This window comes from Eumetopias jubatus, unplaced genomic scaffold (assembly GCF_037043125.1).
Source record: "Eumetopias jubatus isolate StellerSeaLion01/CBP00866 unplaced genomic scaffold, mEumJub1_p1.0 scaffold_16, whole genome shotgun sequence".
NCBI classification, from domain to species: Eukaryota; Metazoa; Chordata; class Mammalia; order Carnivora; family Otariidae; genus Eumetopias; species Eumetopias jubatus.
Genome location: NW_028274822.1, coordinates 45,365,832 through 45,391,956, shown reverse-complemented (window position 1 = coordinate 45,391,956; position 26,125 = coordinate 45,365,832). Strand labels below are relative to the sequence as shown.

At 45.0% G+C, this 26,125-nt stretch overlaps 1 protein-coding gene across 1 annotated transcript in view; it reads right to left on the bottom strand.

Annotated features, from left to right (window-relative positions):
* Positions 1–26,125, bottom strand: part of KCTD1 (potassium channel tetramerization domain containing 1) — an 88,858-nt gene that overhangs the window by 13,035 nt on the left and 49,698 nt on the right. The window contains exon 3 of the mRNA XM_028098400.2: positions 8,104–8,248. Coding sequence (XP_027954201.1) covers positions 8,104–8,248 — 145 coding nt within the window. The remainder of the gene's footprint in view (positions 1–8,103; positions 8,249–26,125) is intronic.

The following is a 26,125-nucleotide window of genomic DNA, read 5'->3' as shown; positions in this document are numbered from 1 at the left end:
GCTGTTCTGCCTGCCTCCCAGTCCTCCTCTTTGGGTGCTGCAGCTAGCCTTGCCTCTGAGGGAGTGTCCTCGGGAAAGGGAGAGAAGCGGCCCCGGGCAGGGGTACTAGGAGTCCTAGTCTCTGCACCAGTGACGCAAATACTAGGGGGCAGCAGCTGAGACGATGGGCTGGGGCCGCCGTCCTAAATGGGCACTCTCTTAGGTACTGGAGAAGAGGCGACTTCTTGGGGGTCCACCCAGCTCACCACTCTGCCTTCTCCAGGGAAGTCTGACCCTCCAGAGTGAGCGCCCACAAGCCACATCTACGTGCCACAGCGGATTGGCTAAAGCCTGAGCACTGGAGCCACTTGAGCCAATCAGATGGTCTCTGTAGAACCAAGGAAGGGGAAAGAAACCCCGGGCATTGCTGGGGCAGAGCCATGGGCATCACTCTAGAAGGAGTCTGTGGCCTCCCACGTCTGAGGTCCTTAGAGTTGCCCTGGTATTTCTACCTCTGAGAGAATGCTCCCGCTAATTCTATGAGATAAGCTAGGATCCGTCCCATAAAACGTTCCTTCCTCTCTTTCTTCCTGGCTCTCAAGTGGGGCTGATTTTGACCCTAAAGGACATTTAGCAAAGTCTGGAGACTTCTGGGAGAGGGGAGTGGGTGCTGCTGGCATGTGGTGTGTGGGCGCCAGGTGTCCTGCTCAACATCCTACAGCACACAGGACAGCCCTGCCACAGAGAACGATTCGGCTCAAAACGCTGACAGTGCAACATGAGAAACTCCGAGCTTGACCAAGATCATTTCTGTTGCAACCTAAGGAACACAGAAGTCACCCTGATCGATGGTCAGTCTGAGCATCATTAACGAACATGCTAGCATTCAAACACATATGGTTACTAATGTGATGTAATATGAAGTGCACAGTATCACCAGAGATGTATTCTCACCAAAACGTTTAACCTAAACCCATCGGGCTTTCAGATACAGTTTGCAGTTTACGGGACATCAGAGGCTAGAGTAATGAACTAAACTATCTATGACATGGCAGCCAGACAAATCCAGAAAGGGGGCATTCTGTGGGGCACCTGGCCCGGTTTCTTCAGAGAGTCAGCATCATATAAAAAGTGACAGACTACGCTAGGTAATAAAAGGAAGGAACATAACTGGATTCAATATGTGGTCTCACATCAGATACCGTCTCGGAAAAACCACCTGCAAAGGATATTTTGGGGTCAAGCTGGGAAATTTGAATATGGTTCCAGTATTAGAGAAAATCCAATTTTATTGAAACAGGAAGATAGAGATTATTATCTGAAATAAGGATAGAAAAAGATCCAGAAGGCCATGCATGCACTAAGGTTTTAATACTGGCAATCTCTGAGGGGTGGGAATATGGGGCTTAAACATTTTTCAAATTTTCTACAATGTGCATATCCTTTTCTATAATATTAACAGGTTATTAGAAATAACTAATACATTTTTAAAAAAGATTTTATTTATTTATTTGACAGAGAGAGACAGCAAGAGAGGGAACACAAGCAGCGGGAGTGGGAGAGGGAGAAGCAGGCTTCCCGCCGAGCAGGGAGCCCGACGCGGGGCTCGATCCCAGGGCCCTGGGATCATGACCCGAGCCGAAGGCGGGCGCTTAACGACTGAGCCATCCGGGCGCCCTGACTCATACACTTTTAAACTTAAGCCAGGGATAGGTAAGTTGTGCGCTGTCTGTTAGCAAAGTTTTCTTTATCTAGGAAGGGTGGACATTCAACTGAGACCACAGAAGATGCTAGCAACGTGGGGAACATTTACCAAAGATGCTCAGAATACAAGGCTAGAAAGAGGTAATTTTTTGTGCTTCCCCATCAAAAAGGGAACCAAAGTTCTGGACTCCTGGTGTACTAGGAATGACAACTGTGTGTGTGTCTGCCTCTACAACACATGTACGTAAGCAGACAATAAAGCAACGATGAACAGGTCAGTATCATTGGGGGGAGGGGAAATGAAGGCCAGTCACCTCCATAATAAAACAGTGCAGAGAAGTTCTATAATCACTTATTAGAGAACAGATTCCAGTGGCTTCCAGTGGGAGCAGGGCATAAGCAGCTGCCACTTCGTGGTGTTCTGAAATATGAAATGATCTAAATTGCTAAGAGGGGACCTAGCTCATACAGCATTATTTGCAGAATGGCATTTTAATGGGTGGGGGGTAGGATGCCGTGATGTCAACGCTGCATGCATTCGCTCAACCCAGCATTAAACAGCTGGAGAGGGAAGCCAGAAATCAAGGAACGCTTTCCCTACCAAACGCAGTTGAGACAGATTCTCTCCTCCTGCGGTGTCCCTTCTCCCAGGTCAGGAAACGGACTCCGACAAGGAAGAAAGCACCTATTGTGTTGTTTGGGGACGGGCAGACTGGGAGCTCATCTGTGTGCGCATCTGTATTTGTGGTCAGCACAAGCTGCCGCAGGAGCTGAATGGTCACCTCAGCTTCCATTCTCCTCCTGCTGCTCCTCCAGGTTCCAGAACGCCCCCTAATTTACAGCCTGTCGCCCGGAGGTTCCGTGGGAAACATTCCAGGGCCCTGGGAGACGTGAGTTTTATTTGACAAGCTTTTTGTCTTTTTCCCCAAGTGTGGGCTACAGCTAAATCCTTGGGCAATTAATGGGTACGTTTTGCACTTAGAATTGATGAACAGCAGGGCTCTGGAATCCTCAGCGAGCTCGAAAGGGGCAGAGAAGTAGCCATCCTCATCCTAGCCCACTGGGTGGGCCCTCAAGGGGCTGTCCTCGGGGACTGGCCACAGCTTAGCTCCCCGTAAGGAAGTCTGTCTCTCTGCATCTAACCTGAATGCTCTTGAAGAACAAAGTAACACCTGCCGTGGTTGAATGTGTTCAAATTCCTAGCTCCATTCCTGGGACAGACTGCAACTCACAACCAATGGCTGTCGTCATGTTCTAAGTGTAATTCCCCATCAGTTGCTTTGTATTTCCTGGAGTCTGCATCTTTTTGAATCATGGGATTACAAATTAATATTTTACCCTCCTAAGTTGCCTAGGAGGATGGTATTATACACACGTTTTATATCTGCCCTTTCGTCCTGTAAGTTAGTGTATTGCCTACTTACACTTAGCTTCTCGTCTCCTGTAACTCTTTTGACCCTTTTCTGCTGTATTTAAGTTAATTAATACTAAGTAATTATTATGTGCCCACACACAATGTCCTTTAGAAAAACATAAAAATGTCCCTGCCCTTACAAAGAAAAGAGTCCTGCTATATACGTAAGTTCGCCAGAGTTTGAATGTGAGAAAGTACATGACCAGGTATGGGGTAGGAACCAGAATCTGGTTTGAGTGTGGGTCTCACTTCATTCGTTTATATATCCATCCGTGCATTCATTCACTCATGCCATAAATATTCACATGCTTACTATGTGCCAGGGCTAAGCTAGTGTGACCAGCTTCGCCAACAACTCTTCCCAGCCCTCATCCCTTGCTCATTCCTCTCACTATAGAGGCTAAAAAAGAAAAACACCCCTTTCTCAGCCTCCTTTGCCTGTAAGGGAGGCTCAGTTCTAGCCACTGATGGATAAAGGGAAAGTCTACTGGGGAATCTTCTGACAAGGACAAGATCTTGCGAGTTAAAAAGGCTTTTGCCCCATTCTCCTGCCTTGAATGAGGATGTGACACCTGGAGCTGCTGCAGCCACCTTACGACCTTGAGGTGACAAGCGTGAGGCCAAAACGTCAACATTGAAGATGGCAAAACAAAAAGAGAGTCCTGGTCCTTGATGACATCACTGAACAGATATCACTGTCAATAACCATGGACCTCTGATTTCTTATGTGAGAAAATAAATCTCCATTAGTTTAAGGCATTGCTGATTGACTATTCCAACACCTGCAGCCAAAAGCACGTATAACTTACAGTTGGGTATACGGTGCCACACAATGAAGACAAATAATTACAAATGTACGTGTGTGACCATGGGGAGAATCACAGAGTACAGGCAAACCTAAGCTAGACTAGACATTGTATTCATCATTAGTCATGAATACAATGAGCCCTAATGACAAATGAAGGCCAGGAAAAGAGTGTTAGGCAAACAGAATGGTCTCTTTGAAGGGGGCAAGAACATAGTGTGCTTGTGGAACTAAGGAAAGTCCTGTAGGGCGTATGTGTAGGTAAGAGTTGTGGGGGCGGGGGTGGTGCTGTGGAGCTCCAGCAGGGGCTGGAGCATTCTGGGCCTCATGGGTTCTGACAAGGATATGCTGCTTTGCTCCACAAACAATGAATGGGAAGCCTCTGCAGAGTTGTAAGCAAGAGCAAGTCATGGTAACACTATTTTTTTCAAAAAGTGTCCCTTGGTGAGGGATGGGGTGGGAGATGGCAGAGGATGGGGAGAGGGAGAAGGGTATGGCTATCAAAGGACACTGGGAGGGATCCTTGCCATGATGGAAATGCTCTGTGCCTTGACTATTTCAAGGTCAACATCCTGATTGTGCTGTTGTACTATCATTTTGCAAGATGTTACTACTGGGGGGGAATCGGGTAACACAGGATCTATTATTTCTTACAACTACATGAGAGTCTACAATGATTTTGAAATAGAAAATCTAATGAGAAAGTGTCTCCCGGTTTCAACATGGAGAGTAGATGGGGGGGGGGGAAGGGTGGGAGACGGAAATCAATTAGTCATCCAGAGAGCTGAGCCTTGGATAGGGAGGTGGGATGAGAAGAAGGAATTGATTCGAGAAGGATCCAGAAGGCACTACAGACTGGCTTGCTGATGGATCGTGTTTGGGAGATGAAGAAGGGGACAAAGTGCGGAATGACTTCCAGGTTCCTGCCTAAAGCAGGCAGATGGATTCTGACATTTTTTACAGAGATGGGACACAAAGCAAGGGGGCAAGTACCACAGTGGTAGCGGGGTTGGGGAGGTGGGCATGGCCAGCTATGATCAGGCAGCTTGAGGAGCCAATGAACTCTCCACGTAGAGATTCCGAGTGGTCATTTGGAAATGCAATCACCTTAAAAGAGAACTAAAAGTGAAATGTCCTTCCTTCACCCCTTTCCCCAGGTCCACTGCATTCCTTCTAGGAAAACATGAGTGATAAGGAAAACGTTGGCCCCCCCACCGTTGCCATATCACACTTTCAGCCCTTCCTTTTCTACCCGCTTACTTGCTCTCCGACACGGGAAGCCCAGACCTGATTGGTGAACGCCTGACATCCGAGGCGCCAGGTCTAATTACTGGGGAGGGGAAGGGAGGGCACTGCTGAAGTCCGTGCCCACCTACAGCAGGCCCCCCCCTTCCTCCCCTCCCTTCCCTCTCGCCCTGTGTCCAGTGCAGAACTCAGCCCCACTGCTTGTCTCCACGTGGGGCAAGTGCCTGCTTTCTAGAAGCGGTCCTGACTTTCTTCCTAGCTCTCTTCTGCCTGCAGCTGGTGTGAGGCCTGCTGCCTACAGGCACCAGCGCTCTCTGAGCAGGTGCATCCCCAGGCTTGCCGAGGGCTGCAGGCGGGAGACCTCCCTTGGGCCTCTGCGTGAGACGCTTGCCAGTGAGTGAAGTGGCCTGAAGGGAAGGCAGGAAAGAGGTTCAAAAGTTGGCACAGAAAGAAAAAAAACGACACGTTGAAAATTACCCTCGAAAACCCTCCAGGAAGTTGCCATCTGAGAAACAGACTCCCAATATGTTTTCCTTCCTGAACTGGAAGAGATCATCACTGGATAAAGTAGCTTACTTTCGTAAGGAGCCATGTTGCACAAACCAACTTCGTCTGTCTTTAAAGCCCGAATGACACTCAGCACCGTCGAGAGGTGCACTCTGGGAGGCCCCTGGGCGCTGCCACTGGTGGGGGAGCCACGGGGAGCCACGGGGTCACGCGCTGCCTCAGGCTGATTTCAGGGCTGCCAGGAGTGCTCACGCGAGCTGCAGTCCTGACTCTTTCTCTCGCATTTCCTCACCAAATGTATACTTGGCAGGTGCCCCACCGCTCAAAATCCTGACGGGGAGAACGGACGGAGGCCCCCTGAGTCCTTACTAATTTGGGATCTAATCTTCTAGATCTTTTTGTGTATTTACGCACACATATTTTTTACATAAATACGAATATGGCTATGCATTTTCACTGAATGATAAAATCTTGGTGATTTCCCCCCCCCACATCAGATAATAGAGCTATTGGTAAGGATGTGCCATTGCTGAATGTTTTTTTTAAGTTTTTGCTATTACAAATGATATGACCACAAAAAACATCCCACGTACATGTATCTTTGCATATTTATGCAACTATTTCTAGAAAATAAATTGACTCCAAATTGCTAGATCAAAGAGTATGTGTGATTGAAAATATAAAAACTGCTGAATTGCCCTCCAAAAATGTTTATTCCCAACCGTGATGTGTATCCCCGACACTATATATTACCATTTTTTTACATTTTTGCCAATCTGATAGATAAAAAGGGTATCTCAATTTTTGTTTCTTTGATTCTACAGAGATTAAATATCTTTTTAAAATGCTTATTGGCAATTTCTATTTTTTTTCTTTGGGAGATTTTTGTTTCTGCCTAAAAATGTTTTCCATTGGGTTGTTTGTATGTCTCTTATAGATTTTAGGAATTCTTTTATTAATGATATTAATCTTTTATTGCAAATATTTCCTGTAGTCTAACACTTGTCTTTTATATGTGTGTGGTGTCTTTAATTAAACATTTTTTTTTTTAAAGGCTACGTTCTGGGTGTTAAGTCTTCCTTAAGTAGGCCCTCTCTGCCTCAAAATTATGCTTTCAGAAATTCCTTTAGATTTTTTTTCTGATATTTTCTATAGTTTTAATTTTTATGTTCATCTCTGGAATATCTGTGAACTTATGATATGAGATAGGGCTTTGGCTTTACATTTTTTTCCCAAATGTCTCTGTGCCAACTATCTCAGTGCCAACTACTGATTATTCCTTTGTTTTCCCACTGACTGAATTGCCACCTTTATAACGTATCAGATTCCTTTATACACACATCTTCTCCGGACCCTATTCTTCTCCACTGACCTATTTGTTAATTTCAGCCCAGTCAGGATCACACTTTTTAATTACTCTAGCTCTCTAGTGTGTTCTGATGTCTGGTAGGATGCATCCGCCGCAGCCCACCATTACCACTACTGTTATCATCCGTAATAATTTATTTAGCTATTCTTAAGCTCCGTTTCTTCTACGTACACTTTATAAATGGATCAAATTTCATTTTTTAAAAATTTGTGACTTAAATGGGTTTGTGCTGAATTTATCATCTGGGGACAGGTGACATCTTAACGATATCGAGGCTTCCCATCCCGGAACACAGAATTTCCTTTCATTTATACAACTCTTCTTTTACACTTTATGTAGAGATTTGCTGTTTTCTTAGTCCGACTTTGCCCACTTCTTGTTAGGCTTGTTCCTAGGTATTGTAAGTTCTGTTGTTACTGTGAGTGGTATACCTTTCCATTATATCTTATGCTTCGCTCTTGCTATTCTGTAGGAAAGCTATCAATTGTGATATATTGATCCTGAATGAAGATGCTTTAAAGAGTTCTTCATTAGTTCTAACAGTACTGAGTTGATTCTTTAGAATCTATTTAAATATCAAGAGCTGCAAAGATTACATTTGTGTATATTTCCTTTTAATATTAACACTTTCTGTTTGTTCTTCTTGTCTGATTCCATGGCCTAGAGTTGCCAGCCCAATGTGAGACTAACACCTGTTACTAACTTCAAAGAACAATCTAAAATTTTACGGTTAAGTATAATACTTGCTTTCAGTATCTGGGAGAAGAAGTCTATTAAGCTAAGGAGGTTTCCCTGTATTTCCTACCTTATTAAGATGTAGCAGAAATAAGCTTTGAATTTAATCAACTTATTTTCAATGTGTTAAAATAAATTATAATTCAGTCTTTAAACAAAATCAGTCTGCTTTTGGTCACATAAAACTTTAATGACCATATCCTCTATTTCATGAAGACGGTGGAACCATGTCAGAGACCAGAGAGTTGGTATACGTTAAAAATGTAGAGCGTGAAATGTTCTGGGGAGCGCATCAAAACAAATCACATATTTAATGCTATTGGTAATTTAACGTGAATCCCTCACCTTGAAATCATCAGGAATGAGGAGTTTTGATGTTCGTAGAAAATTCAAGATATATCTGAACATCTGTCCATCTCTGTCAATGAAATAATGTTGTTTGAGACTGTCCAAAACAATGGGCTCTGTACCATCAAAAAGTCTTCCGATTCTGTGATAGAAAAGAGGGAACAGTGAAAACAATTAGAATCGATTGTTTGGCCACTAAAACTAAGAGCTACCACCGTGAGTCACTGTCAAAGGTAGCAGGTTCAAAGATGGCAGTCAGGAAATATCACCCGGTATGTAGTTACGCTTCTCTGAGAAGTACTGGTCCTTGCTTGATAAATATTTCAGGACCAGACAAATCAAAATAGGCTCAGGCTTTCTCAAGTAAATCCTTTTATTCACTGTCTGGTACCTGTAAAGAAAATGTCCCTGACATGGTGATTATGGCTAAGTGCTGTCACTGTGATAGAAGGGCATGTCTTTCCCCTGGGTTACTTAAAACCACCTTCTCTGCTACTTAAAAAAAGAAAAAAAAGTTATTGCTCCAAAGTGTCTTAAACAGATTCTATGGAGAAAGCAATTTCGTTTTTAAGAAATCTGTTTTCTGAGCTCTCCCCACCCATGAATCACAAACGTTCCAAAAATAAAGCAAGGCCTATATGCTAACATCTACATTTAATTATAGAAAGGAACCATTGAAAATATCACTAGTCTAGGAGAATATGTTTTCCATTAACAATATACAGTCTAGTTTCTTAGGTCTCAGCAAAAATCATTTGTCACAGCCAGGCATCATTATAAAAAATAAATATTTGACCACCCCAAAGATATGACCTAGTACTGGGACACGAGTGGCTACAGGTAATTTTTAAAAACAGGAATCCACGATACATTTTTCCCATTATAGAGTTAACATTTGAACAGTGTAGCACAGTTAAAGCATTCTGCATCCATTCATTATCATTTATCCCTTTAAGGATGGCTGAACCTACATACTTCAGTATATATTCAGTTAATACACAGTGGTCACATCTGTACCATATACAAGTAGACAGCTGGCTAATGATAAATATCCTGTATCAGAAAATAGAGTTTACACACTAGAAATCACTTCCTTGACCCAAAAGGTGCACTGCACTTTTCATTAACAGTGTAGGTACGCAAATGGCTCCATTTTTTCATGAAAAGCTTTTTTGGAACTCATATCATGGATCTCTGATATGGAACATCATTTTATTGCTTTGAAGACAATTTTGAAATCATATGTTGAAATGTGACAGAGGTAACGGTAAATCAATACTTTCACCCCTCCTAAAATACAACAGACAAATAGAGAAGCTGCTTTCCCTCCTTCCCCCAAAAGAAAAGCTTGGGAATTTGTTTCAATAAAAATCTTTTAAAGATAATTAGAAAACTCACATCCTCCCTGAAGGTAATAAGTGCAAAGAAGAAAGCAACTAATTACAGTCAGGTCCTATTTCTAAAACTCAATATATTTTTCTCAGCTGATGTTTTTGTCCAACTTTCCATGAATGGAGGGTGATTCACAATTCCTTCCTTCCACAATTTTATCCAGGGTGTGGCTCCCAACCATCCTAGGACTCCTTCACCGCATGCAACCTTGTCATTCATTCCCCATTAACACATCAATCAAACAGGCTACAGAAAGAGGCAGTGAAACTGAAACACACTTAGTCACTTACTTACAGTGTTTCCAGGACAGTTTGGTGTCGGATGGGAAAGAACGAGACTTGTTTGCTTATTACTAAGACATTTTACTCTTCATTGTTAACATGCTAAATTTACGGTTGACAGGGGAAGAAAAGGGAGTTCTATTTATTAAGTGCTGTCCAGATAGCATGCACTATCCTTAGCACTTCATGGATGTAAAGGATCCATTATCCTCCTTTTAAAGATGAAGAAATAGGCTCAAAATGATGAGTAACTTGCCCAACTAGTTAAGTAGCATTGAGGGATTTGTGCACAGTCTGTTTGATCGTAAAGGGGCCTCCCTACAACGAATGGAATGAAAAGAATTACCACTATCGAAGGAAAGCTTTTGGTCTAGTTTGTACTTTCTATCTTCTGTTTGTTTAGCAAGAGCTTTGCAATGAAATCCAAGTGTGTATATTGATTATTTTTGTGGCCTGTAATGTGTTAGTATCAGTGACTGCAAGTCACTTTAGTCAAGAGATGCAAAGTAAATATTTTATTCTTAAATAAATCCTATGCTTATTTTCCTAGAAGCTCATTTTCAAAAGCTAGACCTGGATGTACTCTGGCAAAGCATGAGTGATTAGTAAATCTCTATGGAGTCAACGAGTAAAGGAGTGACCGAGTGGTGAGGGGAACTTGGCTCGGCCCTTTCCTAGCTGTAATCTGGGGGAACTGACTTCTCTGTATCTCCATTTCGCTTATAAAATGTCTGTTTCTGGGCGCCTGGGTGGCTCCATCTGCTAAGCCTCTTGCCTTCGTCGTCCTGGGTCCCCCATCGGGCTCCCTGCCCAGCGGGGAGCCTGCTTCTCCCTCGGCCCCTCCGCCTGCTCCGGATCTCTCCCTCTCAAATGAGTAACATCTTTAAAAAAAATAAAATGTCTATTTCTCTTATAAAATTGCCCCTTTTCTCGGGGTTGATGAGAAAATTAATCATGGCACGCTCAGAAAGAGCACAGCAGGAGAAGGTATCCCAAATTAGCAAACAAAGATTTCTGTGAAAGCCCATCTCAGAAGACAGCAGGTCCTCTAAGAAAAAGGAACAATCTGGGTTGAAGTGTCTTGTTAGAGACCTTAGTGACGTAAGAGAGATGTGCCATTTAAAAAGCTTTTAGGGTGGAATCACACCCCCCCACCCACACCCGCACCCGCACCCCACCCACTTCTGGCAGATACAGGGAATCGGGCCTAGTTGCAATGAGAAGCACCTGCGCATGGCACGAGGCCAAAATGGGAGGCGCAAAGGGACGAGCTGGGGGGAAACGTGAAAGGAGGCCCAGCATAGGCCAGAGGGGCGGCTGGGTGATGCACCGGGGCGAGCTGGGTCTCCAGTCGGAATCACTCAGGCCGAAAGAGGGCGGAAGCTGAGGAGAGAGGGCTGGTGCCCAGCGCACGGCTGAGGAGCCCCAGCGAGGCGCAGAACCCGGCGCGGGGCGGCGGGCCCGGAACCTTGGCCGCCAGCTCGCGCCGGGCCCGGGAGGCTCTGCCTGGAGGACCGGGAGGAGCGCAGGGAGAGGCCCGAGGATGGTGGCAACCGTACCCCGGCCGGGCCGGCCCCGCTCAGGGCACCAGCCGGGTGGTCTGGGCGGCAGCTGAGCGGGGCAAGCGCTGTGGAGGGACTGGCAAGGCTTGGGGAGGACGAGCCCGTGGGCCTCGCCACGGCACATTACCGTCTGGGGTGCAGGGCCTCTCCGAGAAGGAGGCGGCCCCATAGCTGGGACACCAAATGTTAGGAGCAGTAAAGGGCAACGTTATGCTGCTGATTTTTTTTAACTTTAAAAGGAAGCACCTTCTGAGCTGTGAAAACAATGCGGAAGGACAGGGCGGTGCCAATGACCGTAAAATGGCGTCCTGGGGTCTGTTTTGCAAGTGCTCTGGAAAAGCATTGTTTGGCTAAGCAAATAAGGGGGAACATGGGCAAGGGCTGTATTTCTTGTGGACATATGAATGGAGTTACAAATCAAACTGCAGTGATTTGTAAACTCTGGTGCCTGAAAACTACGTGGAACTGATTACCGTTTACTAACCTTGGAGAACATTCCTGTTTTCCAACTGACCAAGACCAAGCTGGCTCCGGATGAGGTATGGCCGCCTTGGGTTTTGGTGTTTTTTTTGTTTTGTTTTGTTTTGTTTTGTTTTTGACACTCATTGAACCAAACAGCAATGCTGAGAAAAAAAGTCCTTCCACGATTGTATTTTTTTTTTTACATTTATTTTTTAACATTTTGTTTTGGACAGTTTCAAACTTATGCCACCGTAAATTATATAATGAACCCCCATGTGTCCATCCTGCTTCAAAAGCTATCAACCCTTGGCCAAGCTTGTTTCACCTATACTTCTACTGATCCCTCTCCCCCAGTGGGATTTTTATACAGTAAACCCTAAACATCCTGTCATTATCTACAAATATTTCACTAACTAATAAGAATACAAAGGTTCACTAAAAGTATGCATTAAAAGATAACTGAAATGTATTTCTCTTGCTTTTTAATATTAACACTGTTGATTATTGTTTATGGAACAAATAATGCAGGATCAAGTCTCCAAGGAAATTAAGCTCCTTCTTGTGGAAAGTAAGTCTGGTTCCCCACTATGGCTCCCCCCCTTCCCTGGTATTGAAGAATGCTCTTAAATGAAAAAGAGGTTAGGGACAGGGCCCGATATACCTGGCTTAGTGTGACTCCGTCATTAAGAATTTATTTTTTCCCGTGCATTCATTCATAGGATCTGGTTTCTTTAATTTACTGTGACTCGGTTCTTTAAGAATTTCCTTTTATTGCGCAGTCATTCAATTATTTATTCTACCCATATTCATTGATCTTGACCATGTGAAATTCAGGGAACACTGTGGTAAATAAACCACACATTCCTTGCTTTCGTGCAATTTAACAGTCTGTGGGGTTGGGAATGCAGATCAAGTGCAGTGTGTCACTGGGTGTGCAGAGTGGGTTACGGGAGTACAGAGGAGGTGCACCTGACTCAACTCTGGGGAGGCATGGAACAAAGAGAAAGTTCAGTGGAGACCTGAGGGACAAGCAGAAGTTGGCCAAGTACCAGGGTGGCAGGTAAGGTCAGGTAAGAAAGGAGAGGGGTAGGAAAGATAGAAAGGCTTGAAAGGCTAGAAGAAACCTGGCATGTGATTACTCCCTACTGGGGCAGAGGCAGGCTGCCTGAAAAACGAGGCTGGAGCAGCAGAGTCAGATCGTGAAAAGCTGTATAAGCCAGGTCAAGGAGTCTGGGTTCAGTTTCGAGGCTGATGGGGGCTGATGTCAGGCTATGCTCTCCAATGATGTTAAGGAAAAGAACAAATTTAGAAGTGAGATTGAATGAAACACCAATCTGAAATCACATCTCCTCAAAGATGCAGTTTGTGGCTTGGCCACATCCTTTCTCCTCTGCCTTGCTTTTGACTGTGTTATTTGCATACAGCAGTGGGTCTTAGCCCTGGTGGCACACTGAATCACTGGAGGAGCTTTTAAAAAATAGTGCCAGATATTATGATGTAATTACTGCTTAGGGTTGGGGCCCAGGCATCTCTCCAAATTAGTCTGATGAACAGCTGAGTTGAGAACCAGTGCAAAGGAGGATGAGCATAGACTAAAGAACAAGTCAGCATCATGGACTTGAGAGGTTTTCAGTTAATCATTCTGTCACTTTGAACTGTCACAGCACCTCTTCCTAAAGAGCCAACCACACTTTTAGAAGGGAAGATCTCCAGGATGACCTAGATCAACGTCCCATTTTACAAATGGAGAAACGAGTCCCAAATACACAATGCGCAAGGATGCACAGCTGGCCAGACACAGAGCTGGCTCTGAATGCACCATGCTGTCCCTGGGGTAATGGGCAGAGGTCACATTCAAGCCCGTGGAGGCCAACTGCTCAAATGCTAGTTACTATTTATTGAATTGTATTATGTGCCAAAGAGTGAGCTGGCTGTTTTATGGGCTTTATCTCATTTGGTTTTACAATGATCCTATGAGGTGGCCATATTATTCTCATTTCACAGACGAGGAATCTGAAGCCCAGAATGGTTGTCACTTGGCTTAAGTTACAATCTGGGTCTGATTCTAAAGCCTGTGTCCTTGACCAGTAATTTATAATGCCTTTTCACGTGCAATTTCAAACAAAGAAAGAAAATGGCAATTCCAACAACTTTCCTTGAGGAATGCACAATTTTTATAGTTCAGTGGAGTCTGCTAATGTTGCATATTATCCCAAGAAAATTTGGTGATTATCAACTTTGTAGAGAAACTATCTAATAGCCGTGAAACAAAAAGTTGAGGCTCAGGGGCTGGGTATAGGCATACTGAGTAGGTACCCGAAACTCAACGGAATCCAATCAGAACGCTCCAAGACTTCAGAGGTTACTTCCAAACTGTTGGTACAATGTGAAGGGGCATAAAATGGGATGGGAAAGTGAGCATTCTTAGGACAATGACAACTTCTGGGGAGAGGAATGACACATGAGGTTCCAACTCCATTTACCTTGCCGCCCTGGTGTTCCCTTATGTGCTGTGACCCTACATTTAACTCTGACACACCCCAGTGGGATTGGTCACTTCACAGCTAAGGAGAGATTTCCAACGCGTCCAAGGCTCCGCACACCCCACCCTCCTCCTGCCACCAGGTGAACACCACGTCACATCAAGCACCATGGCGTGCAATATGACACCGGGCCCCGCTTTTCCAGAGGCAAGCAGGGTTAATCCTTTCTGTTCTCCAGAGCCAGAAGGCACATGATAATTATACAGTGAGAGAGGCAATAAGAGAAGCGTTCATCTGCAGTGGCACGGGATCCACTGGCTCAGGAAGGGTGGAGAAGACCCTGCCCAGGGCAGAGAACAAAGTGCCAAAGACAGACCAAAGGGTAAAAGGCAGAAGACGGGTGGCTGGGCTGTGTCACCCACTTAGCTTCCCTTTGCCAAGAAAGGCCTTTTTCTCTACTCCCGGGCTTCCAAGCCAAGGAAAATATGGTTTGGACACAAGGAAAAGATCTCATTTAGTTTCTGGTCCATATTTATTTTGCTGCGTAAGAGAATAAGAGGCAACTGACAAATTACCCCTCTTAGCATCTGGGGGCTATTTTTAAATTATAAAAGCGAGACCTACTCGTTGAAAATTGGAAAAGTGTAGAGGACACAGAAGCAGCAGAACAGAAAAACAATCTGCCATTAGCCCACCAATTAGGACATTACTTTTTCAAAAAATCCCATTTGAAGAGGATTTTTCTATGAATAATTTTGTTTTCAGAAGCACTTGGACCTTCATACTTTTTTAGGTCAACTATTCCAAGTTAGTCTGTTATGTTAGGAAGTGATGTCTACTGCTCCAAGTTACATTCCCCACCGAGTTTCTGTCCTAATATTTGAAACCTACAGCATATGGGGTACAGAGCTGGGTGAAGGTGGGCATGTTTGTGCCGGTGCGAACGTTGAGTGTGCAGGGGTGTGTGTACCCGCGTGTGAGAGGTGTGTGGATAGCTGTCAATGCAGGTGAAACCAGACTCAGGACAGCAGACATGGAGAGAGGAGGCAGTCTTGCAACCAGGGGGTGCCTCTTCCCCTTTTCTGCTGAGATGGGAAAGGAGGGAAACGGTGGAAGGGAAGAGACGTGCTAGATTGATACCTGAAATTTAGACCCTCGGGAGTTCAATATTGTAGTCTCCCTCTCTTTGCATATATTTTTAAATGTCCATAATAAAAAAGTTTTTCTTTAAAAAAAAAAGAGGGGGGGAATGCCTGGTATGATTATAATGTTTAAAAAGAAAGAAATCACCAGTCCACTTACTGTTTGAGAAGCCTGAATTATCATAAACAGTGTTTAATATGCTTCAAGTGTTATAACTGTTAGAACAATTCTAGGAAGAGTTCTTTATAGTTCCCACACGCGGGAAATTTCCTCTATATTTCATGAACACAGATACAAATTAATTCAGAGCTTGTTATAGAAATGGACAGAAGTAATTTAAGAGAAGGGAGAAAATACCTTCTTGGTAAGAACAAACAAAACAAATTGTATCTACTTATGGGGAAGTTATGTTTCCAGTACTGTTCCCTGAGGCAGCATCATTTTCTTAAATGATACACAGAACTGAAGAAACCAGGGGAGAAAGGAAAAGCAAGTTTAAAATATAAGAAAAACTAGGAGAGCAAAACAACTCTGGAACTCGGCGTTTTGGAGAATTGATCTCTGCTGGGACTACTGTCGGAGGAGGGGGAGTTCGGGGCCACTCGGGGCTGCTAATCCTCTAAGAATCTCATGAGTGCCCCCCAGGACTCTGACTAGAACCGTTTTTTGTTTTTTTAATTCTGAGAGTTACATTGACTGTTAACTGTGAAAAATGTATTATTACAATTAACATGATTTTTTTTAAACCACCAGAATTTATGTAAGTAGGCTTTTTATTTCTGCATTTATTGAGTGGCTACCATGTTCCTGGTGCTCTGCCAGGCCTTTCAAAATGAGGATGATGCAGTCCCACTGGGAGTCAAGGAAGGACAGAGGGGGACCTCACTAGCCAAGGGCAGGGCAGGGAAGGTTTCCTGCAGGAGGCAATGTCTGTGCAGGGTCCTAGGGATCATGAGGTGTAAGGAGAAGGGCATGGGGCTTGGAAAAGGGATTTCAGGCAAGAAGGAACATGACGGTGGGAACAGAGCCAGTGAAGAGCATCTCTCTCAAAGTGTGGAGCCCAGTGGAACATGTAAGGGCACCGTTATTCCCAAGAGCTTGGGTATGGTGCTTTCTGGTGTGTTTTAGGAGCCCCCAACACATTGGGCCCTAAAACTCACAGACCTGGGTTTGAATCCTGACTCTACCATCTTTCAGACCAAATCAATGAATTTTGATGTCTTCATCTGAGAAATGGGATAATACCTAGCCCGAAGAATTCTTAGGAGAATAAATGGATGTCCGAAAAGAACTACATTTACTGAGAAGTCACTCTGTGCAGGACACTCGGACTGAGTGCTCACAGAATGCCTACTAGGTGGATGCTAGCAGCGCCGTTTTACAGGGATGCCGTGGCCAGCTTCTCAGCCCAGAGGCCAGAATTCACACTCAGGCAGCTGGACCGCAGACCGCAGCTCGGAGCCGCTCCCTGACTGCCTGGTGCTCACTCCTCGGCAGAACACTGCACCCGCCTGGCCCGGGCTCAGGAGACGCTGACAGATTTTCGTCCTTCGGCGATGGTGGGCTATGCCAAAACGGAATTCTGACTGTATATGAAATCCTGGAAGAAAACCTTTACAGTCACCTGGTCCTGTTCTCTGGTTTGAGCAAATGCCTGCTTAATAATGATTTCTAGAGCTATTTTTCTAAGCTCAGTCCAGGATCAGATCATCAAATCCTCCCTTGGGAGCCCACTGGGGTATTTTTGGCTCAAGCAGTTTCTGTTTAGGTTTTCTGTCGCTTTTTATTTGGGCAGGCGAGCATGCACAGGAGCACACGAGCCTGCCCCCATCGCCCACCCCGTCCTCCTCCCAACAGTCTGTTCTCTCTTGGGAGGGATTTTTGACACTCCTTTTTTCTCTTGATTTAAAACTCTAGAATATGTTTTCCATTTTACAGTAATAATTACTCTTCAGAGAAAAAAATGTTATAATAGCCCACATTTTTTGAGTTTGTTAGACACAATGTTAAAAACTTTTCTGATTCACACCTCAAAAAGTAGTATTTTGACTTTACTGATGGAGAGACAGAGGCCAGAGCCATCAGATAACTCGCCGAGGGCCTCTGAGCTCTGCAGGCTCTTCTCCCCGTAGAGTGAGGGCCAGCCCATATGCTCCGTGCTGTCCCCAACCCTCAGTGGGCAATCCGTCCCAGAACATTCCACCCCCTTCCCCTTCCTGCTCTGGCCCCTCCCACCAGCCTTCATGCACCTTGCAGTGCCACTTGGGTTTTCTTGTTTCTAGTTTCTTGTTACACATGCAAACTCTTCCCTATGCGTTCCGTTGACTTTAATCTGTTTTTCTGAGTGACTGTGCTTATTCCTGGGCTTCTGAATATCAACAGACCTCATGACTGAAAGAGCGCTCTCCGGCATGAGGACACGTTCCTGATTTGTCTCTCTGTGCATCAGGCTCCTAATGAACAGACTGGACTGGGCGCCGCCCCCTGGGATTGTGCTCTCCTGGGGGCCCCACCCTCTCTTTGAGACTGTCAGCGACAACAGCATGTGGAAGGGAACCTCTCCCCATCTCCTCTGGTGTTTTACTGTTTCAGACTATGGGAGCTGGCTCCCAGCACGTCATAGTAGTCACTTCGAATGAAAACATCGTATTAGTTATATTCCACTAGGCGAGGGCTATGGTGGAGCTAGCTGTTTCTATTTCCAATTTAATAATTTTTTGCCTGCTTGTCATGGGGCCAGCAAAACAACAGTGTACAGTGAAGTGCTTCAGTATTCTGCTGAGTACCCATAAGTGAAAAACCAGAGACTTAACATGGTGCTTAATAAAAAGAGAAAGGACGAGAAAAATACAATTTACCTAAAAAATGAGGTAAGTGCTTTTTCAAAACCTAACAGAAGATGTATGGAAGAAAGCAAGTGAATCTACCCTGATTCCTTTGTACCCCTTCCCTGCTCCTCACACACGCACACACACACCAGGGCTGACACCGTTCAAGGGATGGTTCAACTGCTCAAGAGTAAGGAGAGGTGGTTGGATGAATGAAAATGACTAAACTCCTCTGTCCCTGCCTCACTTCAGAGTGACTAGGAAGCTTGAAAGCGTGTTCTTGAGACTGAGGCTTTCAGAGACAAAGCCAAAGGGAGGAGATCTAGCCTCAGGACTGTGAGTTACATCTCTATAGAACGAAAGAAGGCTGCAAATTGGACGAGAGTCACATCTACTCAGCTTCAAAGGTATATCAACATTGTAAAGAACATGTAAAATGTCCATACTGCCCTTTTTTAAAAATTCCAATTGCTTATTCAAATCATGATGGACAGCATGCCTGGTGGGCCTTTTATTCTGAGAAGGCTAAGCTTTTGAATTTATGTCCCAAGAGTATTTAAATAATCACCAAGTCAAAATGACATATGAAAAACACTAAGTTTCTATCACCTCGTGATTCAAAGACAACATTCTCGGGTGTGTGTGGTTGGGAAACAAGGCACTCGGAGCTGACAGCATCCTGCCTTTGGCTACACCATGGTCAACAGTGCGCTGTTGTAGGTGTGTGTCTTGTGTAACCATCTCCGCCCTGCTGGGGTTTATCATAGTTCAAGAATTTACCCCGAGGCACCAAGCTGGTCCTTAGACAGCTAAGCAGTGGGTGTTAGCAATCTGTATTCCTCCCTGTCCCTTCCAACAAAACTCAGAACCAAGCCCTAACCTGCAAAACTTTAAAGAAGTGAACGTCCCGGCTGATAACAAGAATTTCTTCTTTTTCCTCTTCCTTTTCAGATGGTCATTAAACAGAAGGTGACAAGTTACAGTCGTCACTGGGCGCCACTGCTTCTCATCCTTGCCGCTCCATTTGAAAGTCCTTCGGGAGAGGCGCACGGAGGCCAGGGCTCATTGGACAAAGAAGTACTTGTGCTAAGTTCTAAAATCTACATAAGGGATTACAAATGGGTTCTTCAAGAGCCCCACAGAATGTGCACGTGGAAATATAAACTGTCCTGTCACTGTTTGGTGTTTTTAACCGGCCCAGACATGTAGCCATGGTGAAGACCAGAGCTTCATCCATATTCAACACAGTTCCCTAGGTTCGTTGGTTGGTACCGCCTTTACTCCAGTCCGTCTGAATGTGTGTGACAATGTTCTCTGAATCCCGCCCTTCGTGGTGTCTTGTTCCTTCTGCAAAGTGTCATCAAAATGTTGATGTGTTGATGAAGTACCTTCCTTAGGGCCCCTCAGATTATGGCTCAGTGGGATACACTTAAGAGACCCTTCTCTTCTGCTTTGCTATTGACTGTTTGCACTGCTTTGAGACTAACGGAATTTCCATTTTTTTTTAGGTAAGCTCTCAAGCCCTCGGGGCCTCCTAAACTGTTTCTTAAAAAAAAACAAAACAATTTTTGGAGGGATGGCAGGGGCCTTGACAAGTCTACTGAAACCACGCAGAAGTTCTGGAACACATCGGGCTCAGAGCACAAGAGCAAGTTTGGGCGTGCTCAGATCCACCTTCCAGTGATGAAGCCCTGGGCCTGGCAAGGTTCACCGCTGTTTCAAAGCGGTGGTTAGCTGGTACGCACAGTTGTAATTTATCTTCTGAATATGGCAACACAGTAAGAAAAACTGCGCAGAAATAAAAATAATCATTACCACCGAAAAAGATAAGCAGCAATGTCATTACTAAGCCAACTGACACAGGGCATTTATGTAGCAGCAGGAGGAAGCCATTACCCAGTGACAGCGTCATTTCCAGTGACACTGTATCTTGATGAGATTCAGATGGTCCAGCAACAGCTGATATTGTTGGGGGACCGAGACGCGGATTTTTTTTTTCCTCTAACATTTTTTTTTATAAATGGGATCGCCACCAGATTGGAGCTTCTGGGTATCTGCCTTTGGAATATGAATACACGACATGCATACAGTTGTAAGAGTACAACTGATTTCTTGATACCCGCACCCCCCCCCCCACCTCACCCTTCCTTCCCTTCTTTCTCCAGGGCCACCCTGGGCACACTCAGAAACCCGCCATGCAAGGCATTATGCCTCCCTTCAGCCTGCTGCGTTAAGGACCAATTGTTGCTTTTCTTTTTTTTTTTAAGATTTTATTTATTTGAGAGAGACAGAGAGCGACCAAGCGAGCATGAGCTGGGGGAGGGGCAGAGGGAGAGAGACAAGCAGAATCCGTCCTGAGCGTGGAGCCCGACATGGGGCTCGATCCCAGGACCCCCGAGATCATGACCTGAGCCGAAGTCGGACACTTAGCTGACTGAGCCACCCAGGTGCCCCGAATTGTTGCTACTTTCTATCTTCAGGGAATCCTGAGAGTCATCTTTCAGAGGCAGAATATGGATAACCGATCTAGTTGAAGCTTTAAATCCTGCATTTTACTGAGAAGAAATGACATTTTAATGGGTTACTTCTATAATGATAATAGAACAAACTGGCAGATGTAGTGGACTCGATTTTTCTATGAACATACCTCGGCTTTCAGCAGAGGGCATTTCTGTGCTCGGTGGGCCCATCAGGGATCCTTCAGTGTGACTTTCTGAGGTTTACTATTATTATTATTATTATTTTGGTTTACTATTATTTTTAAAATTCTCAAAATCTGAATTTTGAGAATTTTACATGATATTTTTACAATATCATGTTTGGGTTTTAAATAATAAATGCTTCTGTTTGGAATTTAAGGGGGGAAAAGTTTATTTTCTGCATTGGCTTCATACAGAAGACTCCCCCAACTTGGGACTAACTTGCATTGTTTTATTGCAGCCACAAACACACACAGCACAGACACCTCACGGTGTCTTCCTTTCTGATACAAAGAGATTTCACATCTCTACAAAGTGGATCATGGCAGCCTGGGAAGAGGCTAGCCAGTATTTGGCAGACACAAGAATAACACTGTGGCGTGTAATACTCCTGCCCACAGAACTCTCCCCAATGACCAAAATGCAGTTCATCTTCTGGAAATTCACCTAAAATGTTTCAGTGTTGGTCCTCGTTTGCCATAAAGTAGGTCTCGAAGCACTCCACCCGAATCGGTTATGTGGCTGACAGAAGCTACACTTTGTTTTGTCTTGAAGAAACTAAACGGTTTGAGGAGCCAAAGTCACATGAGATCCACAAGCTGGGTTGTGTGAAATAACATTGTCAATTCTAAGCCCTTATAATGGAACTGTCCTTAAGACACAGTAAAGTGAAGTATATTTTTCACCTATTAACTTTGTGAAAGATTACCAGAATCTTCTATGAGCTACCTACTAATTAACTTTTCAAATAAGTAAATAGAACATAGACTTTGTTATTATAAAGTACTTTCTTGTATCATGAGGGGAAACATGAAAATACAATGAAAAACAGAGCAAAAATGACCTTGACATTGCTCAGTGACACTATTCCTTATGACATATCAAAAGGAGTACTGTTAGTATTATTGTCCCAAATGATGAGAATCAAGGCAGAATCAGTAAGAAAAGTCTCGCTTTAACGACCTATCTCCTGCCACACCACTGCCATGCCCACCCTGCCCAGGACACTGGCACGTTTCTCTTCCACACCCTCCTCTACAGACCTGGTGCCCAAACTCTGAGCTGCAGGTGCATCGCCCGATGCTGATGAAAACTGCAGACTCCACTCAGATCCTGGCATGCTACTGGTCAGGCGAATGCTGGGCAGGGCCCAGGAATCTGCAATTTTGACTCTGGTGTGCGGGGATTAGAGAGGAGGTATCGGCTGGAGGAAAACATTCAGAAGACATGTGTCACCCTTCTGTTCATCTGGTTCACTGGTATCTGGGTTGTTGCCTGGGTGGATTTATTCCCTTCTCCTTACTCTTTCCCTTCGGGTAACTAGACTAGAAAATCCCTTTCTGGGCTCTGCCTTGAAGAAAAAAGCATGTACTTCTTTGCAGCTCCAATCGGATGAGGCCTACCATTAAGTCCTCATGTTACCCGAGCACCTAAAGAACTGGGTGAAGGTCACCTTAAGAATCAAGTGGCTTGAACTTATCGTGGATGACCTGCCCTCTAGGCTCACGACCACTTTTAGAACATAGTTCTGGAAGGTGGTCAGAAGGATTACATGGCTAGCCATGGGAAACATGAGAATATCCCCTGCCTTGCTCCGGACGAGTGAAACCGGGATCTTTGCGGGGAGGGCCAGGCTGGCTGGCTTGTTGGAGCTCCTGCAGATTCTCACCTGCCCCCAGGGTTGAGAAGTGCAGCTACAGAAGAAGAAACCACAGACGGCCTGTAGCGGAGTGGGAGTGGGACTCTGCGCATTCACTTGACCTCTCAGAGTTGCAGTGTTTTTATCTGTGCACAGGGGTAAATGGCAGTCCCTACCTCTAAGATCACTGTGCACGTTGGATGAGAAATACAGATAATGAGCCCAGCCTGGCCTTGGAACTTAACTATTTTTATTTTGAACACCTTTACTCAGTTACTTGCCCTTCACTGTTTTGAGGACCCGGCCTCCGTGCACAATATTTCACCTGATAACTAATTCCTATGTCCAGCCAACTCTGGAACGTCCACTCGGTGGCAGGCACAATGCATAGCATGAAGAATACACGATGGAGACTGAGTGAGAAAGAGCTTTCCAGGGACGGGAACGGCGTTTCTACTGGAAATAAGATGGAGTTCCTGGCGAGGGAGAAGTTCAGAAATATCGAGAACATGACCCACAGTCCGGCCCTGAGCCACTTCATGCTAGATACCCAGCGCTCCTCCCCCACCTCACGGCTCTGCCATCGAGAGGGACGGGGCAGCGTGGTGGCCTTCACCTTCTTCCTGGCCTAAGCCAGGAGTGGGCAAGGGGATGAACCAGCTTCATTACTGGCCACCAAGGGGCTTCTGCCCACGTTTATTTATTTGCTTCTTAACTATTTTGGTCAAAACCAAGGATCACTTCCGTGACCAACGAGTGCAAAATTAAAATGTATCAGGAACAGTAGTAGGGTCAGTACCCCAGCAAGGTGATCTGAGCTGACGTGGCCTTGAGCTCTTCCACATCCATGGCCCAGAGAGTGGACTTCACTCTGCATCTCCCTCCCACCGAGCCAAGGGACGAACATACGCATGTGCCACACATCAGGTAGCAGGAGATGCGTAACAGAAGAGGCAACTGAGCCAAGATCGGGGTGATGTGTTACACTGAAGCAACACAGATCTGCTTCTATATCTGCACTAACACGGCAACTAGATTTTGTCTTGAAAATTTAGATGAGCAAATACGTAGGAATAAAATGATCTTTCAGCTTAATACAGGGGGCAAACTATATCCCAAAGTGGGCGTATTTATTCCGTATGTTATTCTTCTTACTACTTCACTCGGTCCTAACTCAAATGCCATTTACTGACTGTTTACTCATCGTCTGCCCTCCCCGCTTTTCCGTGTAAACCACAGGGGAGCAAGGACTTCTGTTGGCCAGTATCCACCCTGGCCACTGGGGAGCACAGAAGAAATCATCGAGTGGATGGAAGAACAGCACAGGAAGGGCAACGGGCTATAAGACGGCTACATTTTTCTCTGAAGTATGCTCCAAGACAAAACCTTATGAGTTAGATGACAATAAAAGCGAGGTCTGTTTCGTTCCCAAGTGCCAAGGGAAGTTTGCTGAATCCACCAGTAGCGTAGCGTAAGTTCCTGGCTTTTCAGTACAGAAGAGAAAATTCAGTTTCATCATTTAAAAAAAAAAAAGTCTTTTGAAGCTGGTTTCATTTACTCTTTGCCTATATAACTGAGAAGCAATTCTGAAAAAGCAATATTGTAAGATGACAAGAAGAGACAGAGAAGGGGAAAATTGCCCGGATTACCCTGGAGAAACTTTCCATTTTTCATTAGCCAGGTGCTTTACCTCCTTTTCAACGGCACCCCCCCCCAAACTAATTTTCTTTTTTAACAGATCAACCCATCTTAGCAATCAAAACTGTTCACCATTAGGTTAGACTGTCCTCATTTTATGCACTTCCATGGGCGTTTTCCAAAGCAGCAGGGTTATGCTCCTTCCTTCCATCTGTGCTGAAGAGTTCGCGTCTCAGGATGACTTCTACTTCCCCAATAATCTGTTCTGTGATTTTTTTTTTTAACTTGAGATAGACATTGCATTATAAGATTTATTTAGTTGAGAGAGAGAGAGAGAGAGAGAGAGAGCACAGCGGGGAGGGATAGAGGGAGAGGGAGAGACCGTCCTGAGCAGACTCCACATGGAGCGCGAAGCCCAACAGGGGCTCGATCTCATGAGCTCACAACCTTAGCTGAAACCAAGAGTCAGACACTTAACCGATCGCGCCACCCAGGCGCCCCCAAAGACACTGCATTATAAATCATGCTGATCTAAAGACGAGGTATAATAAAAAGCCCCCTATTCAGTGTCCTGCCATAATTCTGCAGGACAGCTTAGCGAACTGTGTGGCAAGAAGGATACATTTATTTTTTTTGGCATTTCTGTTGGGATCCTGAAATTCGGGCCTGCATGATGCCAGGACCGGACCCGTGTCTACGGCCTTTTCTAGGAAACTGGAACTGTGAAGTCACAGAGTCACAGCACAGAATCCCCAGCCCTAACACAGGATTCCAGAACACCTCCTAGTCTGGCCTCGCACAATTACATGGAACTCCAAACATGAGCATTCACTCGTCCTGTGAGTGTGTGCACCAATCCCTTAAGAGTGCACCCATCAACTTTCCTTCCAGGGCAGCTCCCCATGCACCATGCCTTTCCGGCTCACACATCGAGAGTGAAGCACGCCAGGAGCCGGCTCTCTGCTGGCAAAGGCACACATTTGGCATCTCCGTCCTAAAGCTCCAAATACACACACCCCTTGGGTGGCCATGGGTGTTGACTGCAAGGCGGAAAGCCCAGTCTCTTGAGTTTTGCAATTACCTACATATGCCAGTGTGCTTAGTAACTCTGCTGCTATTTAGGAGAGACCAATTTAGCATAATCTACTTATGTGGGAGTTAACTTCTGTACCGGGTTTAAAATACACAAAAGCTCTGTCAAGTCGTCAGATCGAGTGGCTCAGGGGACTGTAACACGAGATCCTGTCTTTCACCTCTAGGTTGCCGGCTGACCGGCTCTTTTAGTTAAGACCCCTGCCTTATTACCACCCCAGAGGTTTCACTCATTAGCGGTAACAGCCCACTTTCCGGTTTTAAAAAGCCCACATCGGAATAACCATCAATATAGCCGCTATTAATACTGGTTTTGTTCGAGGCGACCGTAAAGGATGAAATGGACCTAACCTGGACTCAGACTCGTGTCTTCTTTTAAAGCACAGAATGTTTTTGTTTTGTTCTGTTTTAAGTAGGCTCTGCGCCCAGCATGGAGCCCAATTTGGGCTTGAACTCATGACACTGAGATCAAAACCTGAGCTGAAATCGAGTCGGACACTTAACCGACTGAGCCTCCCAGACACCCTGCACAGAATGCTGTTTTCTAATCACACACGCATGTGTGGCTATAAAGATATTTCAGTGGCAACAGCAGGAGATTTTAAAGAGGCCATGTCATTTGGTACCAATCTTAGTTACTTAATGACAAATGACTTAGATACCTAGATTTTGTTATCAATGATGTTAATAACGGGTGCCTTAGATTTTTAAATCAGATATAATCAGGTCTGTCTTTAAAACGTGCAGGGCCCGGGGCACGAGTACAAGTGAGGCCCACCTCCTATGTCCAGATACTTATA